This window comes from Mirounga leonina, unplaced genomic scaffold, assembly GCF_011800145.1.
Source record: "Mirounga leonina isolate KUSES-001 unplaced genomic scaffold, KU_Mleo_1.0 Mir_260, whole genome shotgun sequence".
NCBI lineage: Eukaryota > Metazoa > Chordata > Mammalia > Carnivora > Phocidae > Mirounga > Mirounga leonina.
The window spans coordinates 2,450,887-2,469,745 of record NW_023270642.1 but is presented as its reverse complement, the minus strand read 5'-3'; the positions used below and the strand labels follow the sequence as shown (position 1 = coordinate 2,469,745).

Sequence of the window (18,859 nt, the reverse complement as noted above, 5' to 3'; positions counted from 1 at the left end):
TTAAATTGTAAAGAATGTTATGCATAAAATACTTTGGGAAACATAGGAAGTAATGATTACATCTGCCTGAGGATGGGGCCATATAAACATATACTGAACAATGAGAAGAATTTCACCAGGTAGAAGAGGAAAAGAGAACTATGAGAGCAGGGAAGTACAGAGTATGGATGGAAAACAGAATAGCAGATTGTAGTAGAGAATCTAGGTGCCAGGGGAGCCTATTTAGGTTCAGTGAGGAGGAGGCAAATCAGGACTGGTAGAAGTAGGGCTAGAAAGGTCGGATGGAATCAGAGAAAGAATAGCTTTTAAAGCTCTAGAGAGAGGGCACCTGGGTGGCTTAGTTGGTTGGGCATCGACTCTTGGTTTTAGCTCTGGTCATGATCTCAGGGTCTTGAGATAGAGCCCTGCGTGGGGCTCCCCACTGAGAGGGAAGTCTGCTTTCCCTCTCCTTCTGTCCCTCCCCCTGCTCGTGCTCTCCCTCTCTCTTTCACTCTAAAATAAATAAATAAATAAATCTTTAAAAAATAAATAAAGCTGTAGAGAGGAAAAAAAAAAAGTCCACCTCACTCAGATGCCTCCTCTACTCTAGGTCCTTCAGTGTGTATTTTGTCAATCTATACTGTATAACATTTCAACTATTTGATATCCATGTAGAATTCAGTCAACAACTGAATAATAAGCCAAAGTTACCTGTTAGTACGCAAAACAAATGGCCTAAAGCCTATATACTAAAACTTCTAAAGCGAAGAGAACCTCTCCTAGTCCCTACTTTAAACCCATTCATTTTTATTTCAAATACAATTCTCATTTAACTGGTTTCCAAATATATTAGATATAAGAAGTCACAGCTGACAATGGCAGCGATGGAGGGAGAACAACATAGAATATAACAAGCAGATCAAGAATCCCAAGAGTGCGGTAATTTGGATCCAAACAGGGTAAAGTCGCCAAGTTCTTTACATTCAAGAAATTGAAAAATATGAGTTAAAATTCAATAGTGGTATTTATAATAACTATCCTGAATCATCAACTCAAGGTTAATTATACTCAGTATACTTTAAGAAAAGAGGGATACACATAATAGAATCCAGAAAGACTTTCATCAAAAAAAAAAGCTCTAATGCTTAAAAAGGTCACCCTAAACTAGGACTCATTTTTTGAGGTATAATAGATTATGTATATTATATATAATAAAAGATTTCATAAGTTATTAACATTTCAAAATGTTTCACACATGAAAGTGTTTTGTCAGGCATTATGTTAGGTAATCACCTTAACTGCTCCCATTTTCTCCTGGATACTTCCCACAGTCCAATCTTTTGCCCTTTCCTTTCTTCAATCTATATACTACAGCTTCTTCAATCCTATACGCAGATGACTCCCAAGACTGTATTTGTGTACACTCCCCTCCTTTGAAGCATCTCAATCTAGTTTTCAGATGCCTGCCCCTTCCCTTCTATTTCTTTTATTCAAGAGCATCACTACCCACTCAAGCACCAAAGCAACAAGCTACAAGCATGTGTCCATATACGAGTTGGTACCAGATTAGCGACAAAAACCCACAGAGCTAAGTATCAGCCAAATCAGGATGCCATGAGACCTGGAGCCTCCTAGTAAAGAAAGGCAGAAATGGAAGGTCAGCAGCCACCCCATTCATCCTTCCTGCCACATGTGGCATCTTCTACTATAACCTCCTATCCCAACACTGGACCAAGCTGCCGAGTAGCTACTCCTCATGATTGCTGCCGTCCATTCTAAAGACTACACATCACACTTGGCCTCCCTATAAGTCATGACTAAACTAAACTAAGCCATGATGCCCCTTCACCCATGCCAGAATCACATCCATTAACACCTCACATTCCTACCTCCCTGGTCACTGTCAAAGATGTAAGCTCCTCCCATACTTCATTCTCCCTCTCATAACTAGTGCTTCCTTTCCCCCATAATTCAGTTGCTTACTCCTACTCCTATTCTCCTTCCAAGCCCTTGCAATGTGCTATCTGGAACTCCAGCCCCCACCCCAGCCCCTCAACAGAAAGACAAGGGACAAGAGAATTTAGAGTATTGGGAAACCATAATTAAAATGAGAAACCATGGATTCTAAGCTGAATAGGATGGGATATGAAGAAAATGGGAGGCTGATGGAAAGCAGCTTGTCTTCGCATACCTAATCAGAATCAGAATGTTGACCTGGTATCCTCTTGATTCCCACTACCATTTCTTAGCTGTTCCTCCTCTGTGCCTTTGTAGAAACCCCTGTTCTGTTAAGGCCCAAAGTTATCAGGTATACCATCCTATATTCATCCACACGATAATCATTTTCTATTCACATCCAGGATGTAAACTGAAGACTTTGACACTTGACTTAAAAGCTTTCCTCTCCGGAGTGTCTGGGGGGCTCAGTCAGTCAAGTGTCTGACTCTTGATTTAGGCTCAGGTCATGATCTCAGGGTTGTGAGATTGAGCTCTGCATTGGGCTCCACCCTCAGTGGGGAGTCTGCTTGAGATTCTCTCCCCCCCGCCCCCGCTGCTCATACACATGTGCTCTCTCTCTCAAATAAATAAATCTTAAAAAAAAAAAAAGCTTTCCTCTCCACTATTCGATTATGTTCAACATTCAAAGGAAGGACCCCTGCCTCACCCTGATGCCTCAGTCCAAGACTTTCTCTACTCCACTGCCATCTACTTAGCTGGTCATACACTGGACATAGTCCATGTCCCAAGCTGCTCCACCTCTGAAATAATTAATCCTGACATCCCACTCTGACTACAATATCCTATCCTCCCAACTTACATCCACCCCTCGATTACTCATATCACACCTGCTTTTCCACCACACTGACATCTCCAGACCACTTTCTCTTTCCATCAGCCTCCCATTTTCTTCATATCCCATCCTATTCAGCTTAGAATCCATGGTTTCTCATTTTAATTATGGTTTCCCAATACTCTAAATTCTCTTGTCCCTTGTCTTTCTGTTGTATCTGTGTAGTAAATACCAATCTCAGATAAAACCAATTCTAGCTCCTCTATGCTGTCACCAAGGCTGATGAACAATACTGAATAAAATTATAAAAGAGTATTATTAAGGCTATTGAATTCATGGCTTTTAACCTCAAATAGGCAGCAGTCTTACTGTTTCCCTAGTGAACTTACTCTTCCATTCTCTACAACTCTTTCAAGTTTTTCTCCCTTTTCTCAAATCTCCAAGCCCACCTACTACCCTACACTCAATGTAAGGACTTGCCTCCTGTTCAGATGAGAACTCCTTCAATTTCCTGCCACCAAATCAACAAACCCACTTATGTCTACACCCACCATTTTATCTTGCCTCTCTTAAATTCTTTTATCTGTGCTCTGGATCCCTCTTCAAGGGAACTATATTATCAATTACCCTCCCCCCCAGTGGTCTCCTCTTATCAAGATTTAAATGGGTTCAAGTCTCTTCAATCTCACAGTCACACACACACACACAAATCCACTGAAAAGTCCTTTTCTAGCTATTGTCTTGAACCTCTCTTCTTCCTCTCACTGCTAAACTACATTAAAGAATTACCAACACTATATCCATTTCTTTATCTCCCACCTATTCCTAGACAATCCTAAAAACTGGTTTCTGCTTCACTAAATTTCTCTAGTAAAGATAACCAATCTGTCACTAAATCTAATGTTCATTTTAAGTCCTATCTGGCTTGATCCCTCAGCAGTATTCAAAACTGTTGGCATCTTCCTTCTTGACGTCATCATATTGCATTTTATGCTCGCATCCCATTCTTTGACAACTCCTCCACAAGCTCCTTTGCTAATTCCTTCTGTTACTCAATGTCAACGTTCACATTGCATGTCTTCAGGGCTCTATTTAGCCTTTTCACCTCACTCTCAAATCTCCCTTTGTGTACTGTCATCCATTTCTCTAGTTTCAAATACCAGCTTCAGACTTATCACTCTCAAATCTAGATCTCCAGCCCACAGGTCTCTCTTGAATTCCAAAATCATATATTCAAATGCCTATCTAACATCTCCAAATAGGAGCCCTACAGGTACCTCAAACTCAGTGGGTCCAGACTAATCTCCTCCTTCTTTGTCCACAAATGTGTTCCTGCTCTGAGTTTCTTACCTCAGGAAACGGGGCTCCACCATCCATCAAGTGACAACCTGGGTGTCATCTCTAACACCCTCTCCCTTTCATTCCCTACAGCATCATTACCAAGTGTGATGACTCTAATTACTAAAGAACAAGTTAGTCCCTTCTTCACCACTGCTCAATCTCCCTATTCCAATCCATGCTAACAGTTCTTTCTCAAGCATACATTTTAGCTTAAAACTCTTCAGTAGCCCTCTGTTGACAGTAGGATAAAATTCAAACTTCTTACAATAATCATAACCACAACAACCATTTGTTGGTGCTTATCATGTGGTAAACGCCTACTGGCTTTAATCCTTAACAACTTTATAAGATCAGGATATTTAGTTCTTCTTTTAGAGATTATGAGGTAACCTCCATAAGGAGGTTAAGAACTTAATCTTACCAACAATCTGATCTGATTAGAGTGGCATAGCCAGGTTCTGAACTAAGATCTTTTTCCAAAGTCCATATTCTCAATTACCAAACCAAACTGCCATTCAATCTCTTTCACAATGTGACCCTATTTTACTTTTATGGCCTCATTTCCAGTCACTCCTTTCTTCCCACATTCTGCATTCTGGCCTCCTCATAAGCCATTTCTTTCAAATACACATCCTATTCCCTCAGTTCTAATCTTTTATATCTGTTCTTCTCTCTACCTGAACTGCTCTTCACCCCTTCTTTGTCTAACAGGCAAATTCCCTACAAGTTTTTCAAGGCCTGGCTGAAGGACACCATTTTCAAAAGCCTATTCCAATAGCCTTGGACAGAATTAGTTATTCTGTTCTGAGTTCCCAAAGCATTTTATGCAATACTTCCATTATAACACTTGTCCAGCATATAATACATTTATTCACAAAATACTAACACTAGTGTAAGCAACTCAGGGACAGGGATTACATCTTATATTTCAATGTATTGCCAGTGCCTAGTACAGAACCTACCATAATTGTTAAATAAACCAACTGATCAACTATTTGGGAAGACTACACAACTGTCAGATGTCACTAAAATGATAAAAAATAAGGTTTAGAGAGATTAAGTGACTTTCTACAGGGCACATAATAGATAGCATGACAGACAGTGAACAAGAGGTCTTATGAACTCTAGGGTTCCTTCCACAGCCAGTGTCCTGAGTATTCCAGTTTAGACAGCATTTTATAATAAAGATGTGCTTTTGAGTATGCTGCAACTATTGTTACAATCTTCATCCAGATATGCTTTGTCTTTCACACTAGTATATAGGGACTCTAATTTTATACCATTTGTATTCTTCTAGAGTGCCTAGTATAGTGACCAGTACATGTCATTCAGTACAAGTTTGATACTAAAATCAATTTATTTGAAGGGTGCCTGGCTGGCTCAGTCGGTGAAGCACGTGACTCTTGATCTCAGGCTCATGAGTGCGAACCCCACATTGGATGCAGAGATTACTTTAAAAAAAAAAAAAGAGTATTTTTAAAAAATAATAAGTAAAATAAAATCAATGTATTTGAAGGTAAAAATCATCTACAGAAGACTAAGCCAGTGCTATCTATTTAAAATATATACCCTATCATTTTCAAGCCTGTTTATTCTACTGATCAATACCCAACTGCTCTCTAGTACAAACCTCTTAAACCCACTAAAAACCAGCCCTAGGGCAGGACTCAGGGAAGAAGATTCAACTAAGAATTAAATGTTCAACATGGGTCAAGCACTATATTAGGCATTTTCAAACAGTATTTCAGTGGGAGATTTACGACCCAGAACTCAGTGTAAATGATATACATACCACACTAACACCTGAAAATCAGCCTCAGTTAGTCCAGACAAAATTCATTTATGAAGAATAAGAGAAAAATCCATTACAATCCTTCATTGTTCACCATGTATCTTATAGTTAAAATTGAAGAGATGTATCCAAGAATATGTTCCCCAAAATCTCACTTTTTTTTAAAGATTTTATTTATTTTTTAACAGAGAGAGAGAGACAGCGAGAGAGGGAACACAAGCAGGGAGAGTGGGAGAGGGAGAAGCAGGCTTCCCGCCGAGCATGGAGCCCGATGTGGGGCTCGATCCCAGGACCCTGGGATCATGACCTGAGCCGAAGGCAGACGCTTAACGACTGAGCCACCCAGGTGCCCCAAAATCTCACTTTCTCTATCAAATGTTAAACACAGTTGTACTAAAGTTAATAATCTATAAATTAATTGAGCAATAGTTTAATCTTAAACAATAACCCTTATTAGAAAGACCAATTAGTAATCATGTTATAAAATACTTAAAAATAGGGGTGCCTGGGTGGCTCAGATGGTTAAGCGTCTGCCTTCAGCTCAGGTCATGATCCCAGGGTCCTGGGATCAAGCCCCACATCGGGCTCCTGGCTCAGCGAGGAGCCTGCTTCTTCCTCTCCCTCTGCCTCTCTCCCTGCTCATGCTTTCTCTCTCTCTCTCTCTCTGTATCTCTGTGTCTCAAATGAATAAATAAAAAAAAAAAGATTAAAAAAAAAATAAAATACTTAAAAATAAAGACATATAAGATGAAGCAATAAAAAAACTAAAACAAAAACAAAAAGTCCATTAAGCACTATAAACTAACAGCAAGCAAAATACTGGCAAATATTTGGTTCCACAATTCTAAAAAAACATAAAAATTGCTAAAATGGGCATATTTAAACTTATAAATTATTAATAGTCGTAGCAATTTTCTTTTCTTATGAAGGTTAAATATTTCTTCTGAAATCTTCTTTATATTATTTAGCAAACCATTTTCTTCTTTGATAGAAGAATAAATGTTATCCCAATATATTCTAAATATATTAGGATACAGTTTAATAAAATGTTAAGATAGCCATGTTTTAAAATAATAGGATCCATCCATTAGCACAATTTTCAAAGACTTCTAGGTTGAACTACTTTTAGAGGGGTAGAACTGTGTTTGCTTACTCTGTTATTTTCTAGAACTTTAATAGAACATCTATGTCATACTGCAATAACTCCTCAAAACACTGAAATACAACAGTACAGTACTGTTTGTAGAGTACAACAAAATAGGTAGACAACCCATTATATATCTTCAAGAAATAAATACAAAGGAATATATTCATAAAATTATATTTACAATTATAGAAATATTGAGGCAACTAATGACCAAAGTTATTTGGGCATCCCTATGTGTCAAGAACATGTAAGATAAATAAGTAGAAAGAAAAAATGAGAAGAAAACGGAAAAACATTTTAAAGCAATGCTATCATTGGTACCTAGGAAAGTGTTCTTAAAAGACGAGAGAAAACAAAGATAAAGGGAAATACAGGCCAAATCTATCTAAATGAAAAATAAGACAAGGGCAGTTTCCTAATTATAATTAAAGTGTTCAGTTAACTAACAAACTTCTAAAATCTTAGTTGTATCCCATTTGCAAAGACAAACCACACTGCAAAGCAACTATATTTGCCCTTGTAAAATTTTAAAAATAGAACCCAGCTGCGAAAGGAAAAATTATTAGTTGTTTCTATTCTTCATTTATAAATAGTTTTACAAAAAAAGTCAGAGAAAATTTATTTTCTTTTTATTTTTTTATTTTTTTATTTTTTTTTAAAGATTTTATTTGACAGAGAGAGACACAGCGAGAGAGGGAACACAAGCAGGGGGAGTGGGAGAGAGAAGCAGGCTTCCCGCTGAGCAGGGAGCCCGATGCGGGGCTCGATTCTAGGACCCCGGGACCATGACCTGAGCCGAAGACAGACGCTTAACGACTGAGCCACCCAGGCGTCCCAATTTATTTTCTTTTTAAAGCTAGATCCAACTAATAAACCAGAATGTCTCTGAAAGTAGCCAAAAGAAAACTTGAAAAATTCTATTTGGATTTTTGTAAAAAATTGATAAGGACATTGTTCTGTTTTACATTAGGAACAAGCATAACTTAAAGGCAAGGAGGGACGAAAACTAAAACTCTGTCCACATCTTTATGTATGGTCTCCTTTTTTTTTTTTTAAAGATTTTTATTTATTTAACTGACAGAGAGAGACACAGCGAGAGAGGGAACACAAACAGGGGGAGTGGGAGAGGGAGAGGCAGGCCTCCTGTCGAGAAGGGAGCCCGACGTGGGGCTTGATCCCAGGACCCTGGGATCATGACCTGAGCTGAAGGCAGACGCTTAACGACTGAGCCACCCAGGTGCCCTGTATGGTCTCCTTTCTAAATGAAAAGGCCAGCATGCAACACGAGCTGAATGTACATGTCCACTTCTCCCCTCCACTGCCTCACAGGGTACAGGGTAGAAGGTGAACACTTTAGTTGAATAGCTGACCACGCTGGGTACATTTTATCATATTTTCTTACTGCCATATATACACATACATACATACATATACATTTATGGATACATGTCTCTCTCTCTCTCTACATATGTATCATTCACTTATCCATTAGTTTAACTTTTAACTCTCTAAGCAGAACTTTCAAAAGAACAGAAAAACATATATCCACCTACCTTAGATTTGTCTTAATATATTTTTTCCTGCCACATTTGCTCATTATTAAGACATTTATAATCAATGCTTTGTTCCTTCTCCGTTTTCTTCTTTATTTATCCTGCAGGAAAAATCACAGTTGAATTGGGAGATCACAAATTTTATTAAAAAAAAAAACTCTCAAAAATAAATAAATTAATTAATTAATAAAATTTCTCCAAACTACACCAGAATACCCCCCAGAATACCCTAATTTCTATAAAACTGAGAAAACAGACTAGAAAGTTAAAACTCTGTATTTTATTTCCAATCTTACTTCTTTACAATTTTCTTATCTTTTAGGAGAAAAAATTCAAAAAACGTAAATCATGTGCTATTTATCAGGTTACTTCCTACTGAAGAGAAAGCAGTGCTGTCTGAATCATTGAATATACACTACATATAGCTAATGGTATCAGCTCTATTTTAAAATAATAATCACTTAATAAACTGAGTGAATTTATCATTTTCTTTTATCATTTCTTAAATTTCATTCCACTGCAACAAATTTGTCAACCATTTTTTATCTACCTTAAATTCAAAACTGGCTTTTGTCAAAGAATTTTAACTTCAAACAAAATATTAACAGTTCCTTTAAAATCTCCTCCAATAATCTATAGTCCACTTAAAAAGCTGTTTTTGACACTCTAGCAATTAAACCCCATTTTTTTACTAATATCTTTTTTTTTTTTTTTAAGATTTTATTTATTTACTTGACAGAGAGAGACACAGCGAGAGAGGAAACACAAGCAGGGGGAGTGGAAGAGGGAGAAGCAGGCTCCCCGCAGAGCAGGGAGCCCGATGCGGGACTCGATCCCAGGACCCCGGGATCATGACCCGAGCCGAAGGCAGTCGCTTAACCAACTGAGCCACCCAGGCGCCCCCTTACTAATATCTTTTAAAAATATATATTTGACAAGCTGAATGAAGTAAAATTGGCAAAGAAAAAAGACAAAGGAACTGGGAGCGCTTAATTCACTGTTGAGGTGGAAAGGATAAATGTGCACAGCCCTAAGGGTCTTCTAGGCATCTTTGCCAGCAATGGTGCTGCTTAGCCACAGACATCCTGCTTTCAGAGTTCCCTCCTAAGTGGACCCTCTAAAATGGTGTCATACCATCCTCGTCATTTTAAAACTGAGCCAGTAGGTGGGGCGCCTGGGTGGCTCAGTCAGTTTAGCATCTGTCTTCGGCTCAGGTCATGATCCCAGGGTCCTGGGATCCAGCCCCACGTCGGGCTCCCTGCTCCGCGGAAAGCCTGTTTCTCCCTCTCCCTCTGCCTGCCACTCTGCCTACTTGTGCTGTCAAATAAATAAAAACCTCAAAAAACAAACAAAAACAAAAAACAAAACAAAAAAAAACCTGAGCCAGTAGGCACTAGGACAATGGTTATAGCTACCGTCCCTCTGTCCCCCTTCTCCCAGCATAGGGACAACAGGAGATGGTAGGACATTTGAAGCAGGCTACCTACAACACAAACAAAAAGCAAGGATGGTGCCATTCCTTTGGATTAAACCTTATTCTGTTATATTCCACTGGTGTTTTACATTGGGATATCTAATCTTCCATAAAAATTGCATAGCCTAGAGGCAGGGGCCAGCACGGAAGAGACAGATAATAAAATGTCCCCACTCTCCAGGAGACTGCAATTTAATGAGAGAGACAGACATTTAAACAAAGAACATTGATACTATTATTTGAATAGTAATGAACTTGGCACCACATAAAAAGAGAATTAACTCTATAATTTCTATATTTCTCTTGGAAATACCATTTTCTTTAATTTTTGAATGAGTAATACATTCTTATGGTCCAAAATTCATAAAGTAGCAAAAGGTATGCACTGAAGTCCAGGAACAGCTACACACTTGCTCTTCCCAGAGGCAGTCAGCATTGAAGAAAGTACCAGCTTCCAGCCACCACAGCCACAAGATGTCAAAGGGAAAATGACTAGTCTCATACCAGAATAATGACCATCAGACAAAACTGATTCTGACTCAGGCTTACCAAAGAATGATTTCATCCCAGCTACTCTCTTAAGAAGTCATCACGGATTGATTGCCTGCTTGCCAAATCTAAAAGAAAGCTTTCTAGTCCCTATCTTCCTTATATCCCTACAGCATTTCCTACTCCCCAAATTTTCTGCTGCTTAAACTCTTTGAAACACCGTGTTCATGCTTTTCTTCCAAATTATCCAGGTCCTTTGTCCTCAGTCTTCTTTGCCTACTCTTTAAAGGTATTCCCAGGTTTCCCGTCACAAAAATCTGCCCCCCCCCACACAGGCTCCCTAGGCTACTTCGTCCTTACTTGATCAGTCTCAGATCTCATCTGCAGTCTAGACTTCTCTCTCCTGAGCTCCAGCCCTATGCATCTGCCTATTAGATATCTCTTAATGGTTTGCTCACAGATCTCCAAGCCCCAAATGTTCAAATCTAACCTCAACGTCCTCACTCTGCATCTCTCCTCTTGCTGTACTCTTATCTCAGTGAGTAACATCAACACTGACTCAGCCACCCCATCTGGGAGTTTTCCTCTCCCTTCATTCCCCACTTCCCATGTCCTCAATTCCTGAGGAGGCAACGTGGTTTAGTGGTAGCAATAGTGTGTGGTATAAAAAGCACTGGCATTGGGGCGCCTGGGTGGCTCAGTCATTAAGCGTCTGCCTTCAGCTCAGGTCATGATCCCAGGGTCCTGGGATCGAGTCCCGCATTGGGCTCCCGGCTCAGCAAGAAGCCTGCTTCTCCCTCTCTCACTCCCCCTGCTTGTGTTCCCTCTCTCACTATCTCTCTCTCTGTCAAATAAATAAATAAAATCTTAAAAAAAAAAAAAAGTAAAAAGCACTGGCATTGGAAGCTGATCTGGGTGTTTCCCTGCCCTGAGTTCTATCGTTTATTAGCTATATGATCTCAACAACAATAAAATCTTCCAAGCATTCTTCTCTGTCAAATGGAGATCTTTTTGTGAGGAGAAAATGTAATAATAAACACAAAATGTCCAACTGTGCTTGGAATATAAGCAAGGACCAACCACTGCCTAATAACTCAGCCTCAATAATTTTATCTCCTGTCTCTTGACTCTGCTCCATTCTCTCCATCATCTCTGACACTGCTTTAGTTCTGAAACTGATTATTTGACAAGATTAAAGCAATAACTGCCTCTCTATAAAGCAATTCGTCTCTCCCTTCACTTCACTCAAACCTCTCTCTCAACTTCTCTTAATCTACTCCAGTAGACGACAACACTCTATTCAAAATGCAAAATCCAAACATGCTACTTATTTCCTTATTCAAAATCCTCCAATAGACCCCTTGCTTTAATAAATAGCCAAAGTTCTGAGTATTATAGTTTGAGGTACTTGGTAGAGGCTCAATAAAGTTTGTTGTAAAAGCATTCAAATTTTAAGGTATACCAATCCTTTCCATTACATTATTTTTCCAGGTTCAAAATTACCTTGTGTGGATTTGTAAAGCAGGAGATCCCATTTTACTAAAGTTTAAGCTGTGCATATTTTGAAAAACTCAGCTGCTTTTTATACTATTGATCTCATCCAAATCTGGTTTAAATGTCCTAGAACATGCTACTCTTTGGTAGACAGGATTGACTTAGGGTCCCCCACTCCCACATACACAAAACACCTGAATAGTTAAGAGCTCAAATGTCCTAATATGTTCTCATACTAAGCTAATTATGATATATATTCTATTTAGCCTAAAACATACCCCTTGAATTCATTATATTTCATAATACAGTCTGAGGTTATTATTTTTAAGCTGATCTCCTTATGCCTAAAATCACAAGGGATACTGATATAATGTCCTGGATACTACCAATTTTCTAAAAAATATGTATTTTTAAGGACCTATCTGCTAAGGAAACTTTCTCTTTTAGAGTGGAAAGGCATATCTTAGATTAGTTTATTATAGGCAAATAAGAGCTTATACTAAGAGAGAAAAATGAGTTCCAAATTATTTTGCCTATATGTGAATTTCTGTGCTGTATCTGGAGAAAAGCCATTTATCATACTGGTAAAAATTTTCTATCATATATTAGGTTTAATTACCAAAATTACATCTGGCATTCACCTTACTCTTCATCTGTGTGTTGCTCTATTCACCCTCTGGCATACAGATTCAATTAATTTCATTGCTATCAAGTATCCTTTAATATAGAGCTCTCTATAACAGGTATTTAAAATACACTGATTAGGGGCGGCCTGGATGGCTCAGTTGGTTAAGTGTCTGCCTTTGGCTCAGGTCATGATCCCAAGGTCCTGGGATCAAGCCCTGGCAGCTCCTTGCTCAGCAGGGAGCCTGTCTCTCCCTCTCCCCCTGCCTGTTCTCTCTCTGACAAATAAATAAATAAAATCTTAAAAAAAAAAAAAAAAGAATCAAACTTCTTGGGCAACTTTACTAGAATATAAAAGCTTACCTAACCAACTTGCTCGTCCCCAACCAACTCTGTATGAACCAATGTTCTCCATTTCTTCTATAAAACCTACAGTATAGCTAATGCCCACAGTCCTTCTCTAGTGTTCCCAAGCACTTCTGTTTCTAACAGCTGTGGTGGATGCTTAGCAATAGTCGTATTTATCACCTAACTTGATTATGCCAGCTACACTTACTGTTGTAATTTTGGAATTCTGTTAAAAATAGCATGTTAAATTATTAAATAGACTTAAAGAGCAGCTTCTGTGAAAACTAAGTTGACCGCTTTGGAAAGACAATAAAGGCAGGCTGCTTTTTAAAAATCCTGCTTTGGGGCTAGATATTACAGTTGGAAAGATCTATAAAATGTTGGGGAAATATGACAAATACGTAGAGTTCTTTACAAAGACACTTGAAAAACAACCTAAGTTCTTGCTCTACTTTCAAGAACCCAAAAATGGAAATTGTAAATTATGCATTGAGATAGTTTTTGCAGGAAGGGGGGGGGACAAAAACAAAAACAAAACTACCAAAAAAACCCCACGTTGCAATTAGAATAGTCAAAAAAAAAAAAAAGGAAAGAATGTGGAATAAAAGGCAATACACCTCTCATGGAAGCAGGAAGAGAATGAGACCACAGAAAAGTATATCTATTTCTCTGGTTCTGGGATGAAGCAAGGTTTTAGTTCCTTAGGAAAGTAGATGTTCAGAGGTTAATCATGATTTAGATAACACTAGCGAGTAAGATTTGAAAGATAAGGGAAGAATATGAAGTGCATATAGAGCTGGTTCTTTTCAATCACATCAGTTAAAAACTAGGGAGAAGGCAGGCAGGGCTGGGTAGAAGAGAGAAGTAATTCCAAAGAGCCAAATACCTGAAGTTGGCAGGGATGAGCCTATGCTTACTATGCATTTAGGCGAAGGAAAGGAGTATAGGAGAAACAAAGTGGGAGAGTAGTGACAGGAAATTATACCACTTTTAGTTTTGTAATCATTGTGAAACAAAGTTAGAATAACTTTCAAATAATATTCTTTACACTGTTGTGTAAAAACAGAAGTAGCCAGGAGCAGTACTTATAAATAATTGAGACCCATGCCAATAATGTCTTTTTTTTTTTTTAAGATTTTATTTATTTTTCAACAGAGAGAGAGAGAGACAGCGAGAGAGGGAACACAAGCAGGGGGAGTGGGAGAGGGAGAAGCAGGCTTCCTGCCGAAGCAGGGAGCCCGACGTGGGACTCGATCTCAGGACCCTGGGATCATGACCCGAGCCGAAGGCAGACGCTTAACGACTGAGCCACCCAGGCGCCCGCCAATAATATCTTTAATTAAACATGAATCATATAGAAAATCAGGTGACTTTTAATAGAGTCAAGGCCACTCCAATTTAATTGCCTCAGATACCTATTATTTAAGAAATCTTAACGCTTTATAAAAATCATCAAAGGATTAACGATTTCAGCATCTCTTTCTCAATTCATTCCCCACCTGGCACCTGCTTTTGGCTATTTTACAGTCAATGAACAGCTAAATTGGCTGGTAAGGAGGAAATGAAAAATAAAATTCAAATAATCATGGCCTATCTCCACCTCTCCAAATACCACCCTCTCCACCACCACCACCACTTCATGGAAGGAAACAAAACTTAAAATCTTCTGTGGGTTATTTGCTTGACTGGAGTCATTGCTGGGTTTTCCTGTTCAATATTGTATTTCATTACTGCATTTTAAGTACATTTCAAAACACTTACCTACACAAAGTACAACTCTAGTGACTATTAACTAATAAATCTGGAAAAGAGTAGATAAGACACTTGAATTAGCTAAAGTTCAGAGAAATGAATTTCAACGTTATTATACTTACCTAGATTAGTCCTATTGTGTGTATATGAACAAAACAACTACCTAAGTCCAGAAACATGCTTAAATAGGTTAATTTTAACACTTCCATCAATTTTAAAAGGAGTGAAAGCATCCCAACTGTCCATATACAGTATCATAGGTCTTTATGCATGATTCAGTTTCTCTAATACCTGAGCTAGAAGCTTTTATAATATCAATGCTAGAATATAAATTCCACTTTAAGACATTTCAAAGCAAAAAAATAATTTCTGTGCTATCAATGAAAAAACTTGAGGTTATTTGAGATTATGAACAAAACTGTATGCCACAGGGGCGCTTGGGTATCTCAGTCATTAGGCGTCTGCCTTCAGCTCAGGTCATGATCCCAGGGTCCTGGGATCGAGCCCCGTATCGGGCTCCCTGCTCAGCGGGAAGCCTGCTTCTCCCTCTGCCTGCCGCTTCCCCATGCTTGTGTGCCTTTTCTCACTGTGTCTGTCAAACAAATAAAATCTTAAAAAAAAAAAAAAAAACTTTTGGGAAATTCTCAAGTTATCAGAATCACACGAGCTCTGTCGTTAGGATTTCACACGACTGACATTTAATGGGTCTGGCTCTATCACTGCTCAGAAAATACACCTGAAGATGATTCCCACTTTGGGAGAACTGGGTACTTCAAAAGAGCCTCACAAAAGAGCTGCTAGTAAGGTTTTCTAAGAGGCAAGTATCCTCCCTTACCAGTCAGTTATTCCATCAGTCTTTAAGCAAAACTCCCACATAACTTCCTAGCCTATGTTTTTCTTCAAAACTGTTTTATATACCCCTTGCCAACAATTTCCTCTAACACTCCTGGGAAAGCCAATCAAAAGATGTGCAAGATTAAAAAAAAAAAAAAGATGTGCAAGATAGATACTGTAATTTTTAAACTTCGCTGTAACGGAATTATACCAGTAAGACTCAAGTTGTCTTCATGAGTAGTATCAAGATAAAATCCCACTAGTGTTATCCTTAAGTTTTCCTTTTCATTCCCTCTTATTCTCTACTGGATATCCTAACACGTTAGAAAAAGAAAACCCATCAGTGAAAGGATTTACTCTTACAGTGTACTCTTTATTAAACAGTTCTCATGGTAGAAAGTATTTTAAAAATCTTAAATAGTCTTTAAAAGGAAATTAACAAAATGATTTAAAATGTTTATTTTTACCTGTGTGTAATGGATAAAAAAACATTTTCCCTGAAATTTTTACTTTTATGATCTATCTGTATTGATAATGTTAAAATTGCATTCAATGTACAATAACTTCTCAAAGTTGACTTTTATATATGGAATCCATTAGTTCAATAAAATAGAAATACTTAACAGAATTCAAAGACATTTCAGGCTTACTTCCTTAATGACCAATGTTGACTGCATGTCAAAATATCAGTGGTTCAGCTGTGAAGTGTTTGCATTGCTCAGTTTTACTTTCAAAAGTCTATCTAAATGGAACAGGACATTTGAGTGCTTTCCAATGGACTGCTACATCAACAATAAACCTGGCTCAATTTTCTGGCCCAATATTAACTTGCAGAGAATATCAAGTTAGGGAAAACAGATCAGAAATATGTACGTACTCGTCAAGTTTCAGTCAGGATTCTTTATGTGTGTTTATAACCTGAAACTCTTCCCTACTTTTCATGGAATTCTAAAAAAGATTTCACATTTTAATCATGCAATAACTTGCCTCAGTAGGAAACTAAAGTGGTCTATGGAGTCTGGAGTTTCTTGAATTCATCAGTAGAAGCAAATTTCATTAACCTTCCAGGACAAAGCAAAAACAAAGACTGAAGAGCTCCTCTGTGTTTATACATCCAATAAAAATTTATTCATATACTCTTACAAGATATGTACACAAAACATAAGTGTAATTACAACTTCACACTCACCAAAATGAATCCAGGTTGACAAGCAAGTCACTGGGAAAGCATCTGCTTACACTGATCTATTTACAGATTCATACCAAAAATGTTTGTGTAATTATCAACACTTAATAAGACAATGCTTTAAGTGTTCACTCATTCAGGATCAAACCCATTTAAATATCTAAAAGTTGTATCTGGATCAGCAAACAGTTCTTTAAACATTTTTTTTAATACTTAGTTTTTATTGGCCAAAACACCCTTTGCAATTTAACTTCCTTGGGAGAAAAAAGTTCAAAGATTTAAAAACTATGAAGGGAAAGCAGCTTGTTATCCAAAAATAGGACCAAGAGTAGGAGAAAAATGTGGTACCCAAAGGAAAAAAACAGAGAACATGAATTATTAATGTAATCTAATACAATTTTCATACCGGATCTCTATCGCCGTGCATCTAGGTTTATATTTATTTAAAGGGAAGGTGGCTGCACTCTTATCAGCCCGCCGAATTAGGCTTGAAAGGAAGAATTTTAAGAAGTTACATACCTAAGAGGTACTGTTAAAAGGGGCTCTCTCAGTTTTAGTCAGATCTTCAGGCTGTTCCTGTAAGTCAAAAGTGCTGAAAATTTGATCGTCAATTGACAGCTGCTTTACTGAGCGCAGTGCCGGAAACGTCTCAGCGATTTTAAAGTTAGGGATCTGGTCTACGTGCAATAGGCAGGAGGACAAAGAACTATGCTGAATAATGTGTCTATTCCCTATTCAGCATGTTCTGGGAACCTTGCTAGGTGGGTTCTAAAAAGGCACAAACCAAAAGTAAAGAACAAGAGAGACTGCAATTTCTATCAGCTATCACGGTTTTGTTCCTTCTTCGCAGCTATTATAAAAGTCTTCGCACTATTTGGTCAGCTCTGTCGTGTTTGGGGATTAAAGTGACTCAACACCTGTGTCCCCGACTCATGTTTCGGAGAAATGGGTTAACGCTGATTTGTATCTAAACGGAGTACATAAAATTGAGACAAAGGTGCTACTAATCGTCGGCTGTGGTAAATAAAACCAACGTCCTTACTTCTCGTTCCTTTTTCTTCTCAAAGAGGGAGGACCACACTCATCAAGCAGTAAGGCTTTTTCCGAAAGACTTGTCCAACTTGTACCAAGTTCAAACGGAGTCAGGGAGGGAGAGCAGAGGAGCCCGCTTCCCGCTCGGGAGAGCTCTGCCACTAGCCCGAAGGCAATCCGCGAGCGGAGCGGGCGACGGGAGCGGCCGCCGCGCCGCGGGGAAGCCTCGGGGTCGGCGCCTCCGGCCGCGCAGCTCCCGCTCTCCCCGCTCTCCCCTCGGCCCCGGAGCCCCGCGGGGCCCCGACGCCCCCGACGCCCCCGACCCTTTGACCCGGCTCCGCTCCGCCTCCTGCCTCCGCCTCCTGCGCCGCGTCGCCGGCTCCGAGGTCTGGGTCCGGGGCCGGCGCGCCACTTACCCGCCGCGATGGGATTTACGTAGCGGACCTCGTCACTGATTACGGACGGGAGGAGGTGGAGACCGCGAGCCCGACCGCCGCTCAGGAGCGGCGCCGCCGCCCAGCAACCCGGCGCCGGCGGCGGCACCACGTCGCCCCACGTCAGCTCTGATGCGGCAGCCGCGGCCTCCCCGCCGAGCCGGGACCAAAAGTAGCGCAGCAGCCGACCGAACCGCGTCCTCGCGCCCCGCCCTCCCCTCCTCCACTCCGCGACTGCCTCCCTGGGGACGCCCGGCCGGGGGGGGGCGGGGGTTGGGGGGAAATCCAAGCTCGAACTCTGCCCCCTGTCGGCCGCCAGCGGGAGTGCAGCGCTGACAATCCAACAATTAAATGGAACGGGGGGAGGGGAAGAGGGGGAAATGAGGGGCCAGGGGGCGGGGCCTAAGCGGTGGGGAGGAGGGGCAAGGCGAGGCCTCAGCGTGGAGAGGAGGACTAGGGCAGGGGGCGGGGCCGGGGCCGGGAGGAGGAACTGGCCTGCGCGGGGAGGAAGACCGAGTCCAGGGCTGGGCCTGTGGGGCGGCCTGGAAACCGGAAGCTGCTCCGCTGCGCGAGCGGCGGAAGGCTAGTT

The 18,859-nt window shown here is 39.9% G+C and overlaps 1 protein-coding gene across 23 annotated transcripts in view; it reads right to left on the bottom strand.

Moving 5' to 3' along the window:
• The window catches only part of CREM (cAMP responsive element modulator), a 73,461-nt gene extending 55,041 nt beyond the window's left edge, over nt 1-18,420 (bottom strand). For 2 of the 23 annotated variants that reach the window (XM_035029573.1, XM_035029575.1), the window contains exons 1-2: nt 16,606-18,108; nt 8,604-8,704 (exon numbers count right to left, since the gene is read on the bottom strand). In XM_035029573.1, the coding sequence (XP_034885464.1) occupies nt 8,604-8,647 (44 nt within the window). In that variant the 5' untranslated portion in view covers nt 8,648-8,704; nt 16,606-18,108. Of the gene's footprint in view, nt 1-8,603; nt 8,705-14,793; nt 14,834-16,605; nt 18,116-18,252 lie in introns of those variants that run through there. The other 21 variants (XM_035029579.1, XM_035029577.1, XM_035029585.1 and 18 more) reach the window with 17 other exon arrangements.
• Nucleotides 18,421-18,859: the final 439 nt, after the last annotated feature.